General features: G+C 34.7%; 1 protein-coding gene across 8 annotated transcripts in view; it reads left to right on the top strand.

The window, feature by feature from the left end:
• Positions 1-23,752, top strand: part of LOC113502386 (four and a half LIM domains protein 2) — a 161,482-nt gene that overhangs the window by 124,553 nt on the left and 13,177 nt on the right. For 5 of the 8 annotated variants that reach the window (XM_026883936.1, XM_026883934.1, XM_026883935.1 and 2 more), the window contains 2 exons: positions 12,492-12,692; positions 15,098-15,272. In XM_026883936.1, the coding sequence (XP_026739737.1) occupies positions 12,492-12,692; positions 15,098-15,272 (376 nt within the window). Of the gene's footprint in view, positions 1-2,111; positions 2,906-3,099; positions 3,506-11,730; positions 11,967-12,491; positions 12,693-15,097; positions 15,273-21,085; positions 21,580-23,752 lie in introns of those variants that run through there. The other 3 variants (XM_026883940.1, XM_026883937.1, XM_026883939.1) reach the window with 3 other exon arrangements.

Genomic DNA, 23,752 nt, shown 5'->3' with positions numbered 1-23,752 from the left:
TACGAAAAATACAATCGCTTCCAGTGCCGATTTGTTTCAAGAACGACTCTGAATGGCTACGGGCCGGAAAATATTTTTATTTTTAATACCGGGATTATCGTACAAGTGAAATGAAAATAGAATACAAAAGATTGGTGACTGGTGTCAATAGCCTCCTAACCTTCATAAAGACACTTTAAGTCACATCACAGAGATTTAAAAAGAAAAATTATAACGTTATAAATGTATGATATAAATCATATATCAAATAAAATCATAAACAACGTCGTCGTCATTAAACTTGACAATATCCAAATATTTGAAGCTTTTCATTTAATTTAACTATAAAATTATTTTGGCATTTTGTCAGAGTTCTTGGGCTTAAAAAACATTCGATGTCTTGTCTCTGGATTTTATAAAAGTTTAAGAGTGGTTACGTGTGCAACGCTGTTTTTTTATCTCTTAATGTCGTTGACACTTGCTCACAATTATTCTTTCGACGTTTTGGTGGGAAAATTACTGAACCGAAATAGATTTTTCTTATGTTTTCATAATTTGAGTTATGGCTGTGGGAAAACTAAGAAAATCTGAATACCGAATACCCGTTTGAATTAGTAATATTTGAAGAGATCTAATGTCCATTACTTGCTAAAAGCTTTACCATAACCTTTTAAGACTCCTTGCCACTCTTTGGTTGCTTTTTGGTTGGTGCTTTTTCTTAAAAAAGAAAAAACAAATATAGCTACCCTTAAAAGTCCCTAAATTTTGATTTATTAAATCTTTAATTATTCGTTTATGTTTTTCAACCATCAGATTGATAGTATACTATTTATTTTATTACAGTTTAAAGATGTTATCTAACGTAATATCTAATAGGTATAGTCCTTATTATCTTAGACTAAATGTAATGTTCCGTATAATTGTGCCTTATCGCATGAAACCGCATTATTTTCGTCTTTCCAGATCAGTGTTTCAAAGTCAAGTTTACCCACGCGGTTTATTCACGTTTTTCTTGATTTAACACACACCTACGTACCGTTGCATTGTTACCTGTGGTATCAGTTATTATTTAAAGAATTTTATCTTGAATTCCTTGCTGTAATCTGTATTTAAGATTGAACTGTTGTTTAGTTTCGCTTCCATACGTGTGTAATTGTTATTGCAATATTTATGAAGGAAGTAGCTAGTTATATCTCGATGGAGGTTATTTTGCGGGTTAATATAGCTATAATACTCACAACGTGAAAGTAAAATAATATTCTAGCTTTTCTCATTATATCTTCTAGAAGTTATCCAACGAAAAATCATCAGCCCATTTCAGATAACTATTTTATTACGGTTTTATTATAATATACTTGGAGGCGTGAAACAATAAAACATCATTGTAAATAGTAGCTGTTAAAACAGATTGATTAGCAACAGGAGAACATTAAACTTCACACTGTTTACTTCGAATGACAGTGGCTGTTAGATTGACAAGTTACACAAGTTATAAAAATCCTACGATTACGACTTTCACGTTGTAATATTCCTCCCTCTTTATTTCATTCCTTTTGTAGATTAGTGACGTATGGCATCAACTCTACACATTTGAGGGCCACTTGAATGTGTTTGGCAACAATAGGTCTTAGTCAGCAGCTAAACTGAGATAATCTACAAAAATATACATACTTACAGAGATATTTTTATATACCTCTCTATTAGTAGATAATTACGTACAAGCTTTTTTTATTAAGAGAACAAAGCAGCAGTCATCTTTTTTTTATCATCGGCACCAACGTCAACACCTATTACAATGTATTAACACAAGTTGAGGCACCTGTCATGCACTTGACTCGCTAGCTCTCCTAATCAAACCTACCTAAAAAATAAAATATCACATTCATAGATATCACACCATCGCATACAATTACATAACTTAAATAAAGGAGTGTTTGTTAACTAGAAATGCAATAATTCACATCAACCGTCATGGCACTGTCTAACAAATCAATCACTGGATGGAACATTTTTACTGTCTCGTAAACCCTATATCGACCTTCGACTAAATGATCGAACGAGACATAATGCTTGCGTCTGGCCGCAACGCCAAATGTATTCTAAATCGGGCCACAAAAGTTTGGCAACTATTACACTTTAATTTCAGTTGTTCAAATCTTGTCTCAGCGTAATAGCGCTGCATCCGTCCCGCTCCCCTGAGACCCTTACAAAGTACCCCTTTTCCATTCCTTTTAATACAGCCGTGTTTGTTCGAGGACTTTGAAATGGGACTCCTGCTATCTGTCGTTCTCACGTACGCCGGGGCGAATGAAACCATCGAGTGCATCAAACATTTACTGAGTGGCGTGCTACCCAGCGGCAGCCCGGACCTGCAACACCTCGCCGAGTACTACGCCGCTCAGCTCAAGAAAGCGACCAACTCGTCCTCGGCAGCCGACTGGACTAAGGAATGCGGTCAGGGATATCTATGTTTAACACAAGATAAAAATGGAAAACTAAAATCGGCCGCCGTCAAGTACTACGACGACAGAGCAGACTCGACCCCCATATTGTTCTCCACGAAAATATCCAGCTTCGGCCAGGAGTCCCTAGACAGCCTAACGAGCGAAGACAACAGCAAAAGCGAAAGGTACAACACACCTACGAAAACGAAAACCATCCTAGCAAACACCTCAGAGTCGATCAGTGTCGGCCAGAGAAACAGATCACCTACGCCTCGTGAAACTATTTCAGATTCAAATCACAACAGCTTTACTTCCAACTCTGTCGCGCCCGACACCAACGACGTCGTCGACGGGGCTAAAGAGAAACTGACATGGCATTACCGACCATTGAGTCCCGACCGCACCCCGCCAGCACTGCCCGAAATACATTTCCAATCATTTGACGAAGACAAAAGAGGCGTTTACACCGAAGACTTCTTAAGGTTAATATTCATTGCTATCGGCAGGAGCATCTCTCATGTAGACACGCACGCTTACAGTACCGTAGTCACCTAGCTATCCATTGTCATGAGAAGTTCGGACATCAACATGTTCACGCGTAGAAAGCTAATTCATGGAACCATACCATCCACTTCACCTGTACCATACCGACTCATGTGTTGTGAATTTGTTTAAGATCTCTTGATGGCATTAAGTTTCGACCGTTACAACGAAGCGACCCGAGTGGCAGGCGACGGAGTTTCAAAAAGCGTCACTCTTCGTCGTCAAATTCTTCCAAAGATTCGCGAGCGTCGCGCGAGGAAGAACTAAAGATGTTCACGTCACTCGAGGAAGCTGAGTTCGAGCGTATGAATAAAGCTGAACAAGTCGGAGGGTTTGGAAGCACTCCTAATCTATCAGCGCGTTCTTATTCCAGAAGTCGGTCGAGGGAAAACTCGAGGGAGAGGAGGCCGGAAAACTGGAGCGTGGAGGCCTCCGTCGACAGCGTCGCCTCCGAAGATAGAGTCAACGAGTTAAAGCCGCATTTGAAAGACGTGCCCAAACTCAACTCCTTCGAGGAAGAACCAAATGAGACCAAAGAGGTAATTGAAGAAGAGGAAGAAGTAGATTTCTGGGGCACCGGGGACTAGCTAGGACCTAACGCAGCACGCGCGCGTTGCTGCCTGTGAGCTTCTGTAAGCATGACTGAACATTAAACTATGATACCCCGGTTTGTGTTTTGTTTTCTTTGACAACCTTGAGAATAACCCTAAATGTGATATCCTTTGTGACAGGAGTTATGTTACATGGTAGGCTCTAATCTGTTTGGCTTGTAGAGAAAACCGAATATGTGGGACACCAACTGTTTCGGAACTATGTAAAGATCGGCTCAAACCAACATATTTGTGACAGTATGCGGCTGACTTTATAATTAGAATGTAATTGGCTCGCTTCCTTAATTACTAGGTGAAGATAGCACAGACACAAACACTGCTACGATACTACGATTGAAACTGCTCCTGAAGTCACGTAACTGATGTAACTTCTAATTTATCATATGTTTACACGGTAATTCTTGTTTTACGTAATTTTATGGCTACGTTTAATGATGAAAACTTTATTGGCGTCGTACATAGTAATAGCCTAATTTTCTTGATGTCGATCCAAACCTGTACCATATAATTGTGCTGGAATTGCACATCAAAATTTGACTAGCACAGGTATTGATTTAGGTTTTTCCTGTACACAACTTACTTTAATTAAAAGCCAAAAATCTTTACTAAAAAGAGCAAGTATAAAATCATGGGAAAACTTGAAACGACAACATTAATCAAGTAACTCTTTATAGTTAATAAACATTACCATAAATCAAAGAAATCGTCAATTAAACATCCATATTTCCAATTATTTTTAATTATGAGCAGGTAATCAAAACCGTTGCACAATACTCCGAAAATAATCGTCTAGCCTCGACCCACATATGTCACATTATGCCGCCTCATAAAATCTGCGACCTTTGTATTAATGCCATCTAGCGGCGAAACGCGTAAATTGGATTAAAGTTCCATTTTCCCAAATCCCTTGGAATTAATGCGAGCTTCGTGGAAGAAACTGTAATGAAAATGTAACGATTTCAAAGTTTAGTGGATGGATTTGACAACTGTAGTGCCTACTTACAAATATATATTTCTTGTTATAAAATTTCGTCTTTCCATAATCTATGTCTGCTGTTTAAAAACGGTTTAAGACGTAAGCCCTTGTACTAGCGTCATCTTTCTACCGCCTTCTCAGAATATATATTTTTCTTTCCCTTGGATCTAGTGTGACTCCGTCTAACCGTCAGAGTTTTCCAATACCACTTCAACTGTTTGTTGATTTAAAAATAGCCTTGTTAGTAATCTTTCGTCGTTGTTGTTGATTTCGTCTACTATATACTTCACAATTCTAATAGATTCTACAACAATATCAAAATTAATATTCGAATCATGTCTGTCACCAAAAAAGAGTTACAAACATTCTTACTCCTTTTTACATCAAAAATTCTCTATTCACTGCGTTACATAATAAAAGCGTGTAAGATACCGGCGTCATTCAAAAAATGCCCGAAAATAAGGTCCCTAACGAGTGCCAAATACACTCATAGAGAAACCAAAAAGTCTTGCAATTACCGTGGGCGGTTCCCAAAAGCTACGAACCTCTTTAATTAGAACCTATTCAACGGAATGAATACGTGTTTTTGCAGTCAACTAGTTAAGTAGATGTGATGAGACATTCAATAAAGCGGTTTCGTCTGTTTTTTGTGTTTGATTGTAGGTTAGCATGATTTATGTGTACTTGAATAGAATCTTCATAGTAGATGAGGATCAAGATTTGTAGTTACTTGTTTGTATACATGTACTCGTTGGTATAATTGGGCCTCTAGCACAAACTCTATGGCATGTGTTCGTATGAGAAATGCGTACTGAATTTAAAGAGTCTTTACTAATTTTGATTAGATAGTATTCGTTCTGAGGCCTCTGTGTCTGTTGTTCTGAGATGTCGATAAATAAATTATTGGTCTTGGTTATAGTTGGTTGGTTAATCTTAATTTTGTGGCGTTTTAAAGCAGTGAGATTTTATGAAAAAAAAACGAATAAAAGAGGTCGCATATTATTATTTATTGAACCTTATGACTTTCTGCTTCTCTGCTAAAACTACGTATCGGCAGATCAATGTTTTCCAGGTTAGGTAATAATAAAAAAGGTTATAATAAATTATTTTGAGGATAAGGGTTGTAATTAGAAGTAATTTTTATCCTGTCACTCCACATCTGCTCACATTTTTATTCGGCTTCTTAGTGACTTAAGATTTTTGGGAATTTCCTTTCTACTTTTCTAATCAACTAACTGGAACTTGTCCAAATTTGTATGGAAGAATAGGCTGTTACAAAAAGTATTAAAAAGCCAGAACAGTTTTGGACACATGACGATTTTAAGACAAAACAGTGTACTGAAATGAACACCACAGTCTGCTACTACATTTTCATCGTCCTTCAGATCTTTTCCAGTTTCCATTACTGCGGTCGCAATAACCGTTGACCGCGCCACTGAACCACAAGACTTTATTACAAATACTAACTTTACGACGTCAAAGATTCATAAGATTACAAATAACCTCTTTGATAAAATAAAAACAATTTTTTGATGTCATAACGTTATTTTGTTTTCCTAGTTTAAAATAGATTTGATGCCGTCAATCACAGGTTTTTATTTCGAATTTTGAATGTCATTTCATTACACACGAAGATTAAATAACCACTTCTATTGTGTTCACAAAATTACCGTCGCTCTTAAAATATGTAGATTTTACAACAGGGAAAATTTCTGTTGTATTAATTTTACGATTTACCAGAGCAAACGTGTAATATAAACAAGCAAAAATTGCTGATGGTATTACAAAATGTTTTGTGTTCAACAATAACAACGTTACCCCTAAAATACCAAGGTCTGGCCTTTGTTTCATTTAAATTAAGCCTCGTATAAATACGAGGAGAATTCTATACCAGTTGGCCGTAGATTCCATTGTAGCGTATTCGTGGCTATAATAAGACTTAAGTTCGATATCACGGTGACGCTTATTGGTGTAAACATCATTATTAATAACCTGAGCCTGCCTAGCGTAGGCAGGGACATTATTTTCGGCCGCCCTAATTGCCACTTCACACCACCTCCTTTGTACTGTATCGCCACGACTTATTACGTCACTAGCCGCGACATTACTGCATCTCTCAACAGAGCCAACAAAACATCACGCCATTTTTCATCTCGGAGAAATATCTAGATATATCAAGATGAAATTATCAATCTTCCTTTCTATTTTCTACGGGATCGTGATTCTTGGTGGTAAAAATAGATTGGAAACGTTGCCAAGCCGATACTCCAGGCATGCCTATAGACTTTTTTAAATTGCTTCTCAGAATTTCGACTTTAATTGGATTTTTATGAAGAGTTGTTACGTTTTTGATATTGTTTATACACCCGAGGACAAGATATTTATTTCTATTATTTCATACATTAACTATATTCCATCAATTTTATTATAGTATTAATGCTATTAATAAAGAACAAACGATCACTAATGTGATACTTAATATCAGATACCTATTACGAGATATTCGTTCTTTCGATTTTAAATATCCTAGTATGAGCATTGTACGGCGTATTTATTTACCAGTACATGTCAACACGTATTTCTACAAAACTGATCATTAAGTGATGTCACCGTCGTAAACAGTTTTAAGATGAATCAAATCTTATTTTAGTTTTCCTCGAATATTTGACTACGGAAATTAAATATCTATTACTCTGAATTATAGAATTCTAAGCATCTGTGCATTTTGAGAACATTCTATTACAAAGCTTTTGTACCAGATTTTATTTACCAAATTTCTGCTAGTTGTGAAATCTCTGGAACATATCTATGGACTTTAACGTTTTTGTTGCATATTTAATATTTTTCATGATTGAAATATTCTAGTCAAGAAACATTTTTGGTAAAACATTTTTTTTAATCATGTGACTAAGGAAACAATTGATTTTCTATCACATGTCCTAACTAAGGCAACAATTGATTTTCGATTGATATCCAACAAAAACCGTATGCGATACTTGATAAACTTTTTCAGTCTTATTTCCGAAAAAAGTCTACAACAGAAAGTAATTTGAAAAAATTGCAATTTCAACGATACAGAGGGTTGTTGATAACTTCCATTTAAAGAACTCGGGTAAGATAATGACTCTTTACAGACGATTAACTTGTCAACTCACTGAACGCCATTTTGATAATGGCGTATAAACAGTTGACAAGCGAAACGATGTTCTGAATTTAAATTATGTTGTTGCTTAGACTGTTCGATGTCAAATAATGCAAAATTCATGTCAGAGAAGTATTCTTACTTTTTTTAAACACGTGTTTTCATAAATATATAATAGGTATGTAGATAACAATATCTCCATAGATGTTTTTTAAATAAAGATTAAATTATATTTTTTAAGCCTTGTTATTATTATCTATTCATAATCATATTCGTCTGAATTTATGAAGTTTGAACGTTTTCTAAACATGTTTTAACAATATAATATTCGAACTATTTATTTTAATTGTCATATTCCAAATATAAATCTTCAATTATAATTATATTACCACAGAGTATACTGCCAAATATCTATCTGGCAACATTGACTTTAACTACAATTTATTAATTGATAACACTATTGTACTCGTGTTGATTAATTACTGATTTATGTTAACCAAATAAATCAGTTGGTGTTTCGAATAATTTATTACGGTAAACAACTTAAAATAAATAAATGTTTACAGTCCCGCGAACTTGTACACAGGCTAGATATACTTACTTAGATGGCAATAAAAAGAGGTTATAACTGTAATGCTTTCGGGCAAAGGACAAGATCTTTGCCCGAAAGCATGAGCTACGTAGCAATAATTGATGGGTCATGAACATCGAATATTCAGCCTTATCTACTTTAAAATAAGTACCGTTTTAAGTTTCTTATAATTCCTTCTGAACATAAAAATGACAAGCACAGCTAAAATAATCAAATAAGGTTATTTTTCCGTTGTTTTGAGAGTTTTGAGTTATAGTATATTCTCGTTAAGAATTTGTGGCTAAAGCATTTTATACAATTTTTATGCTAACAACAGTTTAGTCGAATGGCAAGTCATGTTCATTCAGGATTTTAAATGTAGGTCTTTCATTGTCCACACTGGGCATTGCAAAAGCATTCAGCTCCCCTACATGATTCGTGAAAAGAAAACTCGGGAAAAAAAACAGGGGTTTATCCGGACGCGCATTGACTCTATGAGTCCGATATACTTTTCCCTCTTCCCCAGAGCACAGGCAAGTCCAAGACAATTTTCCCGGATCATAAAAAAGGCTTTAAATTATTCTTTCAAGCCGTGAGGGAACATATTATCCCAACTCCTAAGTCGTGTATCATATCGTATCATACTTAATACTCCTATTTGTAATGTACGTCCAGAAGGGCTATTATATATTTTGGGACAAATCTGGGACAAACTCCGTCCCGTTTGAGACTGCAATCGAAATGAGGTTATTGTGTCAACCTACTTGAGAATGTTATTGGGTAAACAATATATCAATGTTTATTTTAGTCCCTACCAAAATTCAATTGATATAATTTTAAATACTTCTTGTAGCTCAGGTAGCTCAGGTTAGGGAATTATTGAAGGGGGTGCGAGTCATATGCCAATTTAAGACTTTTCCCCAGTAAAAACTAGGAAAAAAGGGTTGTATAACTTTCCGATGTGAAAGCTCTTCATCATCAATACAATGCTTAATTTTACATCTTTATGACGATTGAAATTCGTGCCAAGATGATAGTAAAATTCGCATAATTCTCCCAAAATAACTATTTAGATAACCTGCTATAATTTTCGTGCTCGATCAAGCATATCTATAATTTTTATTCTCCAGTCGAAAATTCGAACTCTAACCTCATTGAAATCGAAACAAATAATGATTATTAATCAATTTAACAAGGTATCCATTCTTACTACTTCGCTGATCGTGGAAAATGTGTGAAAAGGCTATTTTCTGTTCCTTTTCGTGTCACCAATAATTTTCGCCGTCAAAAACAATTGAAGGGTCATTAGCCGTGGTGTAAAATATCAGCAAATAACAGGCAACCTAAAATAAGCCAATGAACGTGACCAAGACCTTCGCTTGAAGGTCTAATCGAGGCATCGACCGTTTGTCTAGACACGGAGGTAACGCGGAAGTTCACGAACATGAAGAAAACATTGAATCATTCATGAAAACTAGAAAATACTAGAAATTTTGCATCAAATATTTCTGAAGAATAAAAGCTGATTTGCGATGGTGCGAGAATATCGTTCACGTTAGTATACATTGCCGTCGATGTTTTATTACTTTTGAATTCAGAACTGTCTGACTACGCAGTGTTCAACTCGGACGCTATACCTCACGTCATCTAATTGAGGTTTAACGAAAAACGGGAACATAAATTTAAAATCAATGCGGAATTTCCGATTTCTTTTTTTAACGGAGATGTGTTCCTTGCAAACTTTTTTTATTTATTGCCTATTTGTAAAACTGCGATTATACTTGCAATTCTCGTTATTCTAAAGATAGTTGAGTTATAAAGAATGATTACAGTCATTTATTTTTTGTGAGATTCGTAGATACATTTTGATGACTATAACATTTAGTAATTTTCTTTCTTAATTAAAGTGACTCATAGGCTGAATTTCTCCGCTAAAATTTTCGGATATCATGATATATTTTAAAAATGTTAATTTTGCGTCAGAATCTAAAAATACCTGCCTTTTTGAGCATTTAGAGCACACTTCTCATCTTTTTACATTTTTAAGCGTGTCGTTGAAATACTTGATTTTCTAAAAAAAAATACCCCTACTTAGTAATTTAATCCTTGTAGCGCACTAGACACTAAGACTCAAAAAAGCAGTAGGTAGTGGATTACACACAAATGCGCGCTATCCATGCAATCAAAATTTTAAAATCGACGATGTCCTTAAACGAATAACAGTAGTTTCTTCTAAATGGTCAGTCACATTAGTAGTGCCATTTCATTTCCTTTTTTTCAAATACATGAAATAATATTATTTTCATGATACGCTTATCTTTAAATAGCCCTCAGACCGACAATCCGTCAATTCATTCATCTCATCTCGGCCGATCATTTAAAAAGTTACGAACTATTGAAAATAAACATCCGTTTGACGTTACAGTATTTGTTTTTATAACTAATAGCGTTTTGTAGCCGTTACAAAAAGATGTTTTACAATTAGTTGGTCATTTATGCTGGCTACTGTACAGAAAAATATTTTTTTCACGTGTTTAAAATATCCTTTAGTAAAATGTATTGTCAAAACTTACATATAAGTAAGTGAACTACTGAAATCGATATTTACTGAAATCGACTTATCTGTAGGGCGCTCTTAAATTTAAAGGTGGTGTTACTCTGCATCTAAGAACAAACCGAACGGCATCATTAAGTTGGCAATCCGACGTGACAATTTGTTAGAACTTTTATGTCTTGATACCGTCTTTTTTTGATTTCGTGATATTCTGAAATAGTAAAGTCGTATTAAATTGTACTTAAGCATTTGTTGAATAATCGTGTAAGTGATTACACGATATAGCTGTCTCATCGAACTGTAAGACCAATTCGGATCCAACTAACCCAAAAACATAATGACTATTAGAGCATCGTCTAATTTGGGAAATTATTAATATCAAGTGTTTTGTGAACTCAAATACCGACGAATTATTTTAATGATGAAATTGAAGTAAAAAAACGTAGTTTGGTAACCGTTATTTCATATTAATTTCAACTTTTACAGTATTTCAAAATATTGCTAAATTTCATTAGCAACATGAAAGCCACTGTTAAATACTAATAAATCTATGTCAAACGCATCGGATATTACAGTTCGCGTTGCATAAACAACTAAGTTTAACTGTGCATTTGTAGGTCGAAACATGCGTAAAACCGTAATTGTTCTCCGATTATAACCTAGCCTGGATATCGGGCTTCGACTTGTTCCCAGTTTCGTGTAACATTCGTAATCCACTCGAGCTCCGTATCGCTTTCAATCTGAGAGGGATAGGAGCGGATCTTGGATAGGAAAACGCGCGGTTTCAAGTCGCCATAGTTCGGAAACGCCGCCCGCGCACCTGCCCTCTCCGTCACTCTTCCAAATTTAAATCCCAAACTCCCCCCTCCGTCCCGAGCGCTAAACATTCTGGAATAATTCCTGCGATTCGGCCACCGTTACTCGCCATTCGAATTCGGGTCGCGACCGCGTCCGGTGATATCCTCTTCTAAGTAAAACAACCCCGAGTAGTGCCATGGCCGACGTTGACGTACAAGTCCAGTACACCACCACCGAGCGCAAGACCAGGAAGGTCAAGAAGACCTCGAAGCGCCGCGAGTCTAAGGATGGCGAAGTCACCGTCACGGAAGTGGAACAGACCAACACCACGACCAGCAACGACGATGGGTATGTGCTGCGGTGGCCAAGCTCCCCGTGACGTGCGGTCCGACGCCAGTGTGTTCGTGTCAGACAAGTGTCGATTACCGATCGCGTTTCTCCCACAGTGACATGCATCTCGCTTACTTTGTTTATTTGCAATTTGTTAGGCGCGTCTTGGCCACCCTCACATACCCGACCTAATTTAAGGTATCTATCTGATGTTATGGAATGACTGTTAGGTATAAAATATAATTAACAACGCGGAACGTCATAACTACAGTACATTAAATTTAATGTACTTTAAATATGAACTATTATAATTATAATTGCGTAAACAATACAAAATCAGGCGACTTTACACACACTACTACTAAACTAAACTATTTTTAATAAAAATGTTATGAACTCATTAGGAGTACTAATTTGTAAATACTGATTGAACCAATAATTGCATCAAAATAGATAACCATCATAACATATCTAAAGACTAATTTAAAGTCTTACAATACAGTGGTTGAACTAAATTTCTAACGGTGGTCCTTTTGTCCGCAGCTTATTTTCAGTGGCGAGTACACCAAGGCGATGAACAAGGACTGGCACAGCGGTCACTTCTGCTGCTGGCAATGCGACGAGTCGCTGACTGGCCAGCGCTACGTCCTGAGGGACGAGCACCCCTACTGCATCAAGTGCTACGAGAGCGTCTTCGCCAACGGCTGCGAAGAATGCAACAAAATCATTGGAATCGACTCTAAGGTTAGCTTCATAAAGCTCGATTTTGATTAGCAATACGATCGTAAAATTTCATGGATATATCTGATATCAGTTAATAACATAAAGTAATTCCTTAATGTAGAATGTCGTTATTTAGATCTAAGAAACTCAGAAACTGGGATTAAATGTCTTAAATTCTCTTCCATCATCAAACAGCGATATAAAAGCTATTTTCAGTCAATCAATTAATAGCTCCAAAGATAATCTTACAGATAAACTGAACAACAAACGACAATTGGCAGCTAACAAGGAACGCCTTGATTAACATGCGATACTTCATAATGATGCGACATTAACTGTACAACTACATTATACTCCCTTATTTATTCATGTCCAAATCTGAAACGGAAAGCTCATTGAAAATATCATTGACATAGAATGCCGGTGTATTTATGAGTGTACTTTGAATAGGATTAGAATCCACGGCACTCGTCAGCTTTGTTTCACCGATCAAATTTAGTAATGTCACTCCAGCCGGCCCAGATTCTTCGGGCGCACCTCTGCACACGGCCCCAGGCAGTCCGCTGCCAAGACAACACAACGTTAACGTTACGCCAAACATTATACATGTATCTCGAGAACCAATGACTCTTCCCGTCTACACCGCAAACACTAATATTTGTACAAAGCCATTGTTAAAATACACCTATAACGTGCTGTTCGATACGTTTGCAATTTTCACTGGCAGTCCAACATCGAGTGATTGGCATGAAATTACATTAGGACCAGCCAGTTTCATTTCGTCGTAATGGACCAGAATCAATGTAAATGAAATCGATAAATCATAGCGCTAATAGATTAATGACGGTTTCGACACTATCAAGTAATGAATGATAATCCTCGTAAATAATAACCACTTGATTGTATTTATTAGGGCAGTCGGGAACACATTAGCGCCGTGTTTACTCATAACGATCACTGGTTATATTGTTAGCATTACATCCAACTGTTTGCCGCTGCAGACTGGACTTTAACAAATTGACGAACGCTTACACAAAACAAATCGCGTGTTTGTACAAACTAAACTATTTCTGGGTCGGATACTGATTTTTGATGTTTTCGTTTAGAGCCAACCTTGAAAGCTTGCTTGGATCCGTCAGACGATTCTTTTAAGATTTACGCGATACAAGAAGCTCTAAGGAGTTTCGTAATCGGCCAAAATAAACATTCATATTTTATTGACATTACGACATTCAGTTTTAAATGTACGTTCTGTCGGTCCTCGCACCGCCGCCAGGAATAGAATCCAGAATGAGGGGAGATTTATTTTGAAACTTGAACTAAACACGTCAAATGCAACGTGAGAGAATGTATTTGAATTTTTCATTTAAGACAAATGCTTGCACCGCTGTATGTGGTTGACCCGAAACGTGGAACTGCTTGTGGCACATGCACTCGGTTTTGGGTTATGCTCGTTACTTGGTCACTGAACTTGATATGAATGTAACAAATAGGATTTGCATTCGAGTGTTTATATGAAACCGTAAATTTATGTTTATGAATCACGTACGAAAATAGGTTTGTTTGGTGGCTGGTATTTCAAGCAATTGAGTTTGGTTGTTGTGCAATTTGGGCGCAAATCTTAAGGAGTTGACAAGAAGTTAATGGTTTCCTTAAAAGTAGAAACTCGATAAGTAACCATTTGGTCTCGGTGCCGTATGAAGTTGGAGGTTATAATTGCCACCTACGGGTCGCAGACCACATCTGTCGTAATAGTTTGTTTTTTGTCTAAATGTTCGGTTTTTCCGTCTAATTGAAGACTATCTGATGTGAGCAGCTGTGATTAATGGCGTCCGCGTTGTATTTGAACATATTAATTATTACTATCGCGGTTCGAAACGACTTATTTTTTTGTAAATCACGCCTTTATTTAAATAAGGTCTGTCATGTCTATTCATAGTGTCTTTTTTAAATTTATGTTGGTTTTGTTTTTTGTTCTGCCTGTGTCATCATTGTTAAACGAAATATAATAGTTGAGTTGAAATTCTAGTCGCGACAACAAAGCGATGAGCGGATTTTAATAGTTTCAAGTATTTATTTTGCTAAAGCCAAGTTTTTTTTGACAGTAATTTGAATACGATGACTTGTTTTCCGCGTAGTAAGTAGTACTCTTTTATAAATGAGGTAATACTACCTTACGCAGTATCCAAACATAAAAATGGTGAAAGGAAAATATAATATCCTATCATCGCGGATCTTTATTTTCACTGTTACTGCAGTTTTTCATGTCCTGTTTAAAAACTTGTATTGACAGGCACCAATTTCTTTTTTTCTTCCCTATCAATCAATCAATTCTTAAAGCATCTACATTTTCCAATCAATCCAACAATATCTCTTTGAACTCCATGAACACCATTAACCATATCACCTGTCCTCTCGTCCCCCAGGACCTGTCCTACAAAGACAAGCACTGGCACGAGGCGTGCTTCCTGTGCGCCAAGTGCCGCGTGTCCCTCGTCGACAAGCAGTTCGGCTCCAAGCTCGACAAGATCTACTGCGGCAACTGCTACGACGCCCAGTTCGCGAGCCGCTGCGATGGATGCGGCGAGGTGTTCCGTGCTGGTGAGTACAGGAGCAAATTATTAATAATAATTATGATTCAAGTATACGTATTAAGGAGGTTTTATTGCCAAAAGGTTGAAAACGCGCTTTGGAAACGTTTGTTACAAATGTATTGACTGCAGATGCACCTTTTTTATTAGTCTTCGTGATGGAGAAAAAGAATATAGGTTCATAGGTAATTCATCAAATAAATGGGCCTGTAGAGAGAATTGTCAAAAATACACAAAGAACTAGATACTGAGAATGTAGCTTGTCCTTAAGTTCGCTAAACAATATTTCTGTGTTTAATTCTGTAAAGGGACGCAAAATAAATATACAGGCATCAATCAAATCAGCTTACATTTTCTATCTATCAACAAATAAATAGGCATGAATACTTAGTGACGCAATTTATAAAAAATCTTCGCAAATGTCTTAAAATTCTTAGATTATATTCTTATGGATATGGTCCTTTTATACGGGAGCGCGTATAATAACATAATTGACGGAGATTGTGTATGTCGATCAACTCTTAATAAGGTGTATCGTGTAGCGGGAAATATATCCTTAATAGTTAATTGACATTAGTCACATGCCGCGCGACACTTGTTTGATACACACAGATAGACAGGTTGATAATTTAATTTAGTATTTAGCTGTAAACATGGATAATTATGGTACTTAACAAATTATTGCGTTCAGTTATTAACGTAGTGGTCCTTATGTACGAGCTTACGAGAAAAACGATATTATACTCGTAAAGTAATCGATATTAAATTACACAAAAACTAGAACGAAATGACATCTAATTTATCTCAAAATACTTTACATTTGGGAAGGAGAATAGTTTCAAATTCGATTTACACATTTCCGACCTTAACCGCACGCCGCAACAAATTGGAATTTCAAACTATCTTCCATACTAATCCCACACAAAACAAAACAATACAACAGACGAAACAATAAATCAATTAGGCTTCTAATCTCTTGAGCCGTGTATACTGTGTATACAGTCTTGCTGCGAAGTCATCGCCTTACAAGGAGCGTCATTACCCTGCTCTTTATGGTAACGTAAGGTAAGGACCAGAAAAAAGGACCACGACCAATGTCAAGCCAACCTCGAGAAGTCGCGCCGACAACCGACCGCTTCCATGCACATAAGAGGAAATGATTTTTTCGAATTTCGATAACTTTCGACACGGCAACACCTTCGTGCTATTTTTAAAAACAGAATTCGGTGACATCTGGCCGGTGACTTTAGTCTAGCCTTGTCGATTCCAAAAAGTTTATGTTGTTTATTGCAGTTTCGAGAATTGAATTGAAATTAAAAAGATTTTAATTACTTAGGCACGACGGCAATTAAAATGAAATTACGTTAACTTTTGTTTATGTTAACTTATTTTTTAACTGAACACTAATTGCAACGAATTTGAAGTATTTCGTTAAGTTGGTATTATATTTTAAAGATTTAGTGAATACCTAAGAACTAGTAAAATTATTTTTCGTGTTAGTAAATCATAAAAGGTATTTCTAAAATACCTATCGTGAAAAAACAACTACAGCCATACAACCTTTGATTACAACAAACTCAAGCCTTAATCGTATTAAACAAAAAACACTTGTAAATTGAAAGCCAACGACCAATTACTACTAAAGAGGCCTAATTACATGTAATGATACCATACAAGACAGTTGTATGGCTTCTTATTACGACATCGAAGAGTTAAACTATAGTGATTAATACTATATAAATATAGCTGTGATTCCGAAGAAATATATTTATTTATGTTACTAGTACAATTTCGGTTGACGGGTAAAATTCTTAGTAATGTCTGAGTAAAGAGTTTTCATTATAGTATGTGGGAGTCCACAGTTTTATGTTCTAAATTCGAAAATGCCAATTTGTAATAACTTGGTATTTTCAAATTTAGATTGTATTTAATGTAAAAGAAAATGGTGAATTCGAATTTAGAAAAGCGGGGAAAAAGTATCTTGATAATATTATTGTTTCTTTTTATTTTCGAAAAATGTATGCCGTTAAAACGATGACCGAAATAAACTAATGATGATCGTAATTGAAGAAAATAACATTAATTTTGACTCATTCATTCGCTTTCTAAGAAACGCGATGATTAGTATAAAATGTAAGCGAAAATTTATAACATACGGTGGGCCAGTAACGGTATTCAGTAAGTGTGTAATGATGTACTACTGAGTAAAGTTTTTTGTACAAATATAATGTTCTATGACTCCCACACGACTTTCAATGAGCCGATGTCTTCAATATCACAAAAAGAAGTTAGATGAAGCTACGATTTTCAATACTCAATACTTTATTGCCTTCCTTACTCCTACTCAATACTTTATATGTTATAGAGATGGTTAAAAAAAAGTTACCACCAATTCAAGGGATATTGTTATTTATTTTTACACAGGAAAATCAGTGAATAAAAAATATTATTTTCTCTAAAATAATCAAAAACAAGTGGCCAAGAATATGATCACAATTAATAAATTAGTAAGCTGCTGTCAAAACAGACAATTGTCATGAAACACGCCTCGGTAAACACATGTTGTTCCGTAGCACATTACGATTTTACGAGGATTATATTCTTACAATAAATAATAATAATTTATGTGATGTCACCGATAAATCTCAGTTTTAACGACTGGTATTATGTTTGGCACGAATTTATCTAATATATAAAATTCCCGTGTCACGATGTTAGTTACCGTACTCCTCCGAAACGGTTCGACCGATTCTTATGAAATTTTGTATACATATTGGGCAGGTCTGAGAATAGAACAACATCTATTTTTCATACCCCTAAGTGACAAGGGTTGCCCACACAAAAAAATATTTTTTTATTTTTTGGACGAATTTTTTTTGGAAATAATTTATTAGGCAAAACAACGTTTGCTGGGTCAGCTAGTATTATTATAGAATTTCTTAAACTGTTACAACGTCGCGTAATCTCCGTAATGTCGGTCTGTTATGTCTTTGCCAATTCAAATTCAAGTTATTTTTGTTACCTAGTATTGGTTTTGAATAAATATATTACTAGAAGTATGAAATACTACCAGTATTGACAATAACATAGTATTAATTTTTAAGTTACTTGATCTAGTAATACTATCTAGTACCACTAGTATATTTATCAACCTAGTACGTATACTCATACTCAAAAATCTTTTCCGTTTAATAGTATAATAATTGCTGCAAATTAACTATCGACCTTAAAAAAACTGCAGGATACAATACCGTTAGCGATAGATATGTAGGCAATATGAAAATAACCATTAAAATGTAACGGTACTTGTTATTCTGATTAAATTAATCCACCACTCAAGGATAAGCCAATCAAGTGCTGAGTAGATGACGTCATAAAATTCGATGATTGGTCAAACAAGTCTTAAAAGTTCGCATAATTTTAGAATCGAAATGTAAAATTTGATTTATTTCTGTTATAATTTAAATTGAATTTAGATTACTTTATGTTTTAATTTTGGTATTTTTTGACATTTTTATGAGGTGTATGATTAACATAAATACTCAAGTCTCAAATGGCTTTAAAATACGAAGTTTCGTGCTGTATAATTTTTAAATTTAGAATGTGTTTAAAGACTGCCAGTTCACACTGGCCGATTTTAATTTCATTAAGTCTTACTGAATAATACTTGTAAAAAAACAATGAGAACTGTCCTTAATATTATTTATGTCAACAAAGTCATTTAAACGCGAGGGCGGATCACCAGTTTATTAAATCCCGTTAATTATGAACTTCGCAGAATGGAACTGTCTAAAACCCACGTAGTTCGGTGTTGCTAGTTAGTAAAAAAAACTACGATTGTCTAAACCACGCCTTGTTTAATGATCATCTATTTATCGATGTGACACTAAGTAGTGAGTCACATTGTGTGGGTAGCCGCGATATATGATATTCTTAAGGTGATGAATTTTGTAGATTAACAACAAATTGTGTTGATCAAAACATGGCTTTGATTTTTTATGGCTTGTGTTATAAGGAGGATAGACTTGTGACTACAGTAGCCTGTTATTTTTTATTTAGTAGCTTTTCTTGTTTAATTAAGTCTATGTTTCTTAGATAAATCACTAGAAAATTGATTGACGTGTAATCCATGGATTCGACAGAAAATTGTTTACAACACATTTTGATACTTTGTTGTCATTGTCATACAACTGTCAAACTAATAATACAAAACACATACATGACATTTCTTAGTAACAGTTATTTGCCGTTCTGAGTCTAGCACTATTTTATTGACGAGATTAGGTCATTTTGTAGGCGTAACATAAATATTGAGAGCAATGACGAGACACACCTTAACGCCGTACACTCAACACCAAATCACAAGTTACACTTTTCCAATATCATCGCCTCTATTTCAAAGTGAATAAGGTTGATTTTTGTAAGAAGTTGGTACTAGAAAATCGCGTCTGATGATACTTTGCCAATAATACGGACATCTTACGATCTCTTGTTTTACTAGCGACTAAACGGCCTTGCCTCACTCATGTGCCCTTATACGAGATATTTCACGATCGTGTTATGTGAATCATCGTCGTAAATGAAAAATGTATACTTGACAGACTTCAAGTGAAGTATTGAGAAAGGTCGACTTATTACGTTGGTAGCACTGTAATGCATTTTTATTATGATGTTGGTCATCTGTGTGTAATTAATTAATTCAAAAGTATCTAAAAGTTATTTTAAGCTAGTTTTAGAAGTATCGTGCTAGATTATGAACTATAATATATATATTTTTTAATAATAATATGTTGAGTCATAAACACAACACTTTTTCAGACTTTTCATATAATCATCTAATCATCACTTGAATACTTATACAACATCGCAATTATATCACTGATTTAAATTATTATTATTTAATAAATAGTTTTGTTTATAAAAAAAACATTAAAAAAACCACTTTTTTATATTTCTATTCAATATAAGAACTTTTTCGAGGGATCAGAGCATAGACATACCTAGTAGACATTGCCTTAGCCTGATTTTTTTTTAAACTGCCACAAAAGTTCCGTCACTTGTACTTTTTTTTTGTTTTGTATAGACATGTTTTATGGTAACCTTTTGCTCTCCATATGTGCAAAGTAAATAAGATGCAATTGATCGTAGGCAGCAATGCCACGTTACTAGGTCTAAGGAACAATAAAATCATGCTAAAATTAACATTGAGTGGAATCTCAAGATCATCAGTTGTATAACTCAGATTAAATTAACCATAAGTATGTAGCTGTATTAAAAGACATGAAAGAATTTTATAGAAATTGGATTTCCGTTAAACATTGAAGAATATCAATTTAAATATATAGGATTCGCATGAACTACAATATATTACAAATAATAAAAAATATCAGGAATATATTTTAACAGCCAATTGTGTTGAACGGTGATCAAACTTTTATTATTTAATTCTCTTACATTTGCTCCTTTGTCATGCACTATTTACGAGAGTTTATGTAAACCACAGTTAATGGAAATCCGTAGAAAAAACGTGACATTAGTTTACAGTAACACGTGCTTTAGCTTTATCAGTTAAGTACGCCATTCATAAAGAAACCTTTGTTTTTAAACTCGACCGTGTTATGCATATTGCTGAGCAACTGACATATTACAAATAATGTAATATTCATACCTGTGATATTACCTTGTCATAATAGGCTTTATATTATTAACCCTTATTAATAAAAGTTAATAGCTCTCAAATTGGGATAAGCACTAAATTGTCCAAAGTAAAAAAAATAGCACCGGCAGCACATCATAAAGACTATACCAACAATTAATATTAAAGATGTACTTCCTAAATGATCGAAGAGATAAATTTATCTCAAAGGAGATCCGAAACATTTCTTATCGCGTCCGATCAATTAAGTCAATCGACAACCTACATCATGCCTACACAAACACGCTACCTCGGCGTAGTCCGTCACAACCGCTCAGTACCGCACCGCGAGCCGCGAAGCCTGCACACGCGCGTATCCAAACAAGGCAAACGTCAACTTAGCGCGCTTTTATTTATTTTTTTAATTCGCGGACGTAGCAAAGTTGCTACATACAGCCTAAAATGTCAGCAGACGTGTTGAGTGAAGATTTAAAATCTCGTCTACATTTAACAACAAAAACAGTCGGCCAGGAAAGGATACGAAGGGCACGGGAAAATAATGAAGATGTCGCAATTCTATCTATGTTCCTTCCGAATGCAACCGCCGACAGAGAAAATAAGAAGTTTTGTTGTGCGTTAAGAGATCAGTGTCTGCTTGGTGATGCGAGGAAAACAGTTGCAGGTGTTTATTTGAATTGCTTCTTTTGGTATTCTATTTTTAAATGTATCTCCGAGAATAATGGGAACGTTACGTTTGTTTTTCTTTTGTGATGTTAATATTGATCGAGGAATTTAGCTTTCATCTGTTATGCCAGATAACTTAAATGTTTATGAACAAAATGTTGGACGAAAATCACATTTAATTTTACGAATACATATTCTTCTTCATAAACTATCTTGAACCTATGAATTTGATCGTAATCGAACGAAAGCCACTTTCTACTGTTTGGTTTACTCAATTAAAACAGGTTTAGTCACAGTACAGTCTAGACTAGACCAATAAACATTCGTTAGGGCTAGAAAACATTTCTAACTTAACACTGTAAAACATACTTTAAAAAAATAGTTATTAGTTGAGTTTAAAAATAAAATACCAATCCCAAATTTGCTTACCTAAAATAATAATGACGCCTTCAAACGTGACACGAAAAGTAATGTTCAAAAGATCGTATCACAAACTGCCTAAAGCCAAGCAAATAGAAAAAAAAGATAATAAAAACTCTTTTGCAAACGTTTAACGTGTGTCTGCGTTTTCAATCTCAACTTTACTACGAACTAGCTCTGTCTAGTCATTGTTTTCACGAAACTATAGAGAACTGAAACAACTTTGGTTATTGTAGAAGTTTTGCAATTTTGCTCTATTACAAATCAGTATAAAATACGAAAACATGTGATATCTACATTCTTACATCCACAGTAAAAGAACAGAATGTTTTTAAATATAAAGAAAACTAATTTGAAACGGTCTACGAAATATTAACAAATAAAAAATATTAATTAAGCTCAAAGTGCCTTAAGCCTCCCTTAAAACCATCATTCTTTCGTTAATCCCCTAAATAAAGCATCTTAATTTTTTATATTGCAAAATTTAAATAAAAATTCGAACACATTTACATTTTTATTCATAAAAAGTTCTTAATTCCGAACGCTATAACCGTTACTTCATTCATTAATTGAATGAACAATGAATGGTTCTTATCTTTCATTCAATTAATCTTGCCATTATATGGAGGTCGGCTTTTATTCGTTTAAACTCCGGTTCTTAATGTTAGTTTAGTAAATGGCAATGGTTAACGTTTTGGTCATGTTTAATTTGTAAAACAGAAGTGTTTACTTACATAATTAGCATTTTATTATAAAGTGGGCTAGTCGTAGCAGTTTGCACAAAAATTTAAACAAGCATTTATGAATGTGTGAAGAAGTTCCATTTCAGAAAACGAGTATATTTATTTCGTAAAAGTTTTGGTCATCGAAAATCTAAAAAAGCTATGCAAGTTTTGTTCGTTTATCAAACTATCAATAATTCGAAAAAATATATTATGGTGCCTAATAGAAAATTATCAATAACTCCTAATTTAACGGTTGTTAGTTATTATCTTGAAGCATAGCAAACTAGAGTAGTCCAATCTCATTAACCTCTTCACTATTATTTTCCAATTGTCCTAAATTTTACTAAATACGTCTGCTTGCACAGTTAATGGCAATTACGGCCAACATTCAACCTTCACCCAAATCGGTGATCCAATGATGATGCATCCTCAAGATTACGACATAAGATTAAATTAAAGCCTTATTTACATAAACAATGAAACGAAGGAAAGAGGACTTAGTAACACTTAATTTTAAAATATAAAATATTTTCTTTGAATGTAAGCAAAAACAAAAAGGCATTAAAATTATGATCATAACTTATATCAAAGATGCACTTATTTTTTAATTCTTTTTGAACCACAAACACTAAATCCGGGCACAGGAAATCATATACGGTCTACGGATGTATAACTCTAAAAGCAATCAAACTTTTTACCAAAGGACGCACGTTTTACCACTTCTACAGTTACAGATGAATTTATTTTAGACTTCAAAGTAGATATATTTTATTTATAGAGACCTGAACGTTTCGATATCGACCTAATTTTTGGAGTAACATTCTACTGATAGCTAAAACAGTAGATACTACTCTACAATACAGAGCATAACAATATTCCTGTATTTTTAAACCGATTGGAAAAACAAACACCTAAAAATTAAAACGAGCGAAGGAAAGCAAGCCTACAAGTAAACAACATAAATAATATATAAATTACGCACATGAAAAACAACGTTATGCTTAGACGTTGAGTTAAACAAGTCGG

This window comes from Trichoplusia ni, chromosome 17 (genome assembly GCF_003590095.1).
Source record: "Trichoplusia ni isolate ovarian cell line Hi5 chromosome 17, tn1, whole genome shotgun sequence".
Taxonomy (NCBI): Eukaryota; Metazoa; Arthropoda; class Insecta; order Lepidoptera; family Noctuidae; genus Trichoplusia; species Trichoplusia ni.
The sequence above is the reverse complement of the archived record's forward strand: the minus strand, read 5'-3'. Positions and strand labels throughout refer to the sequence as shown.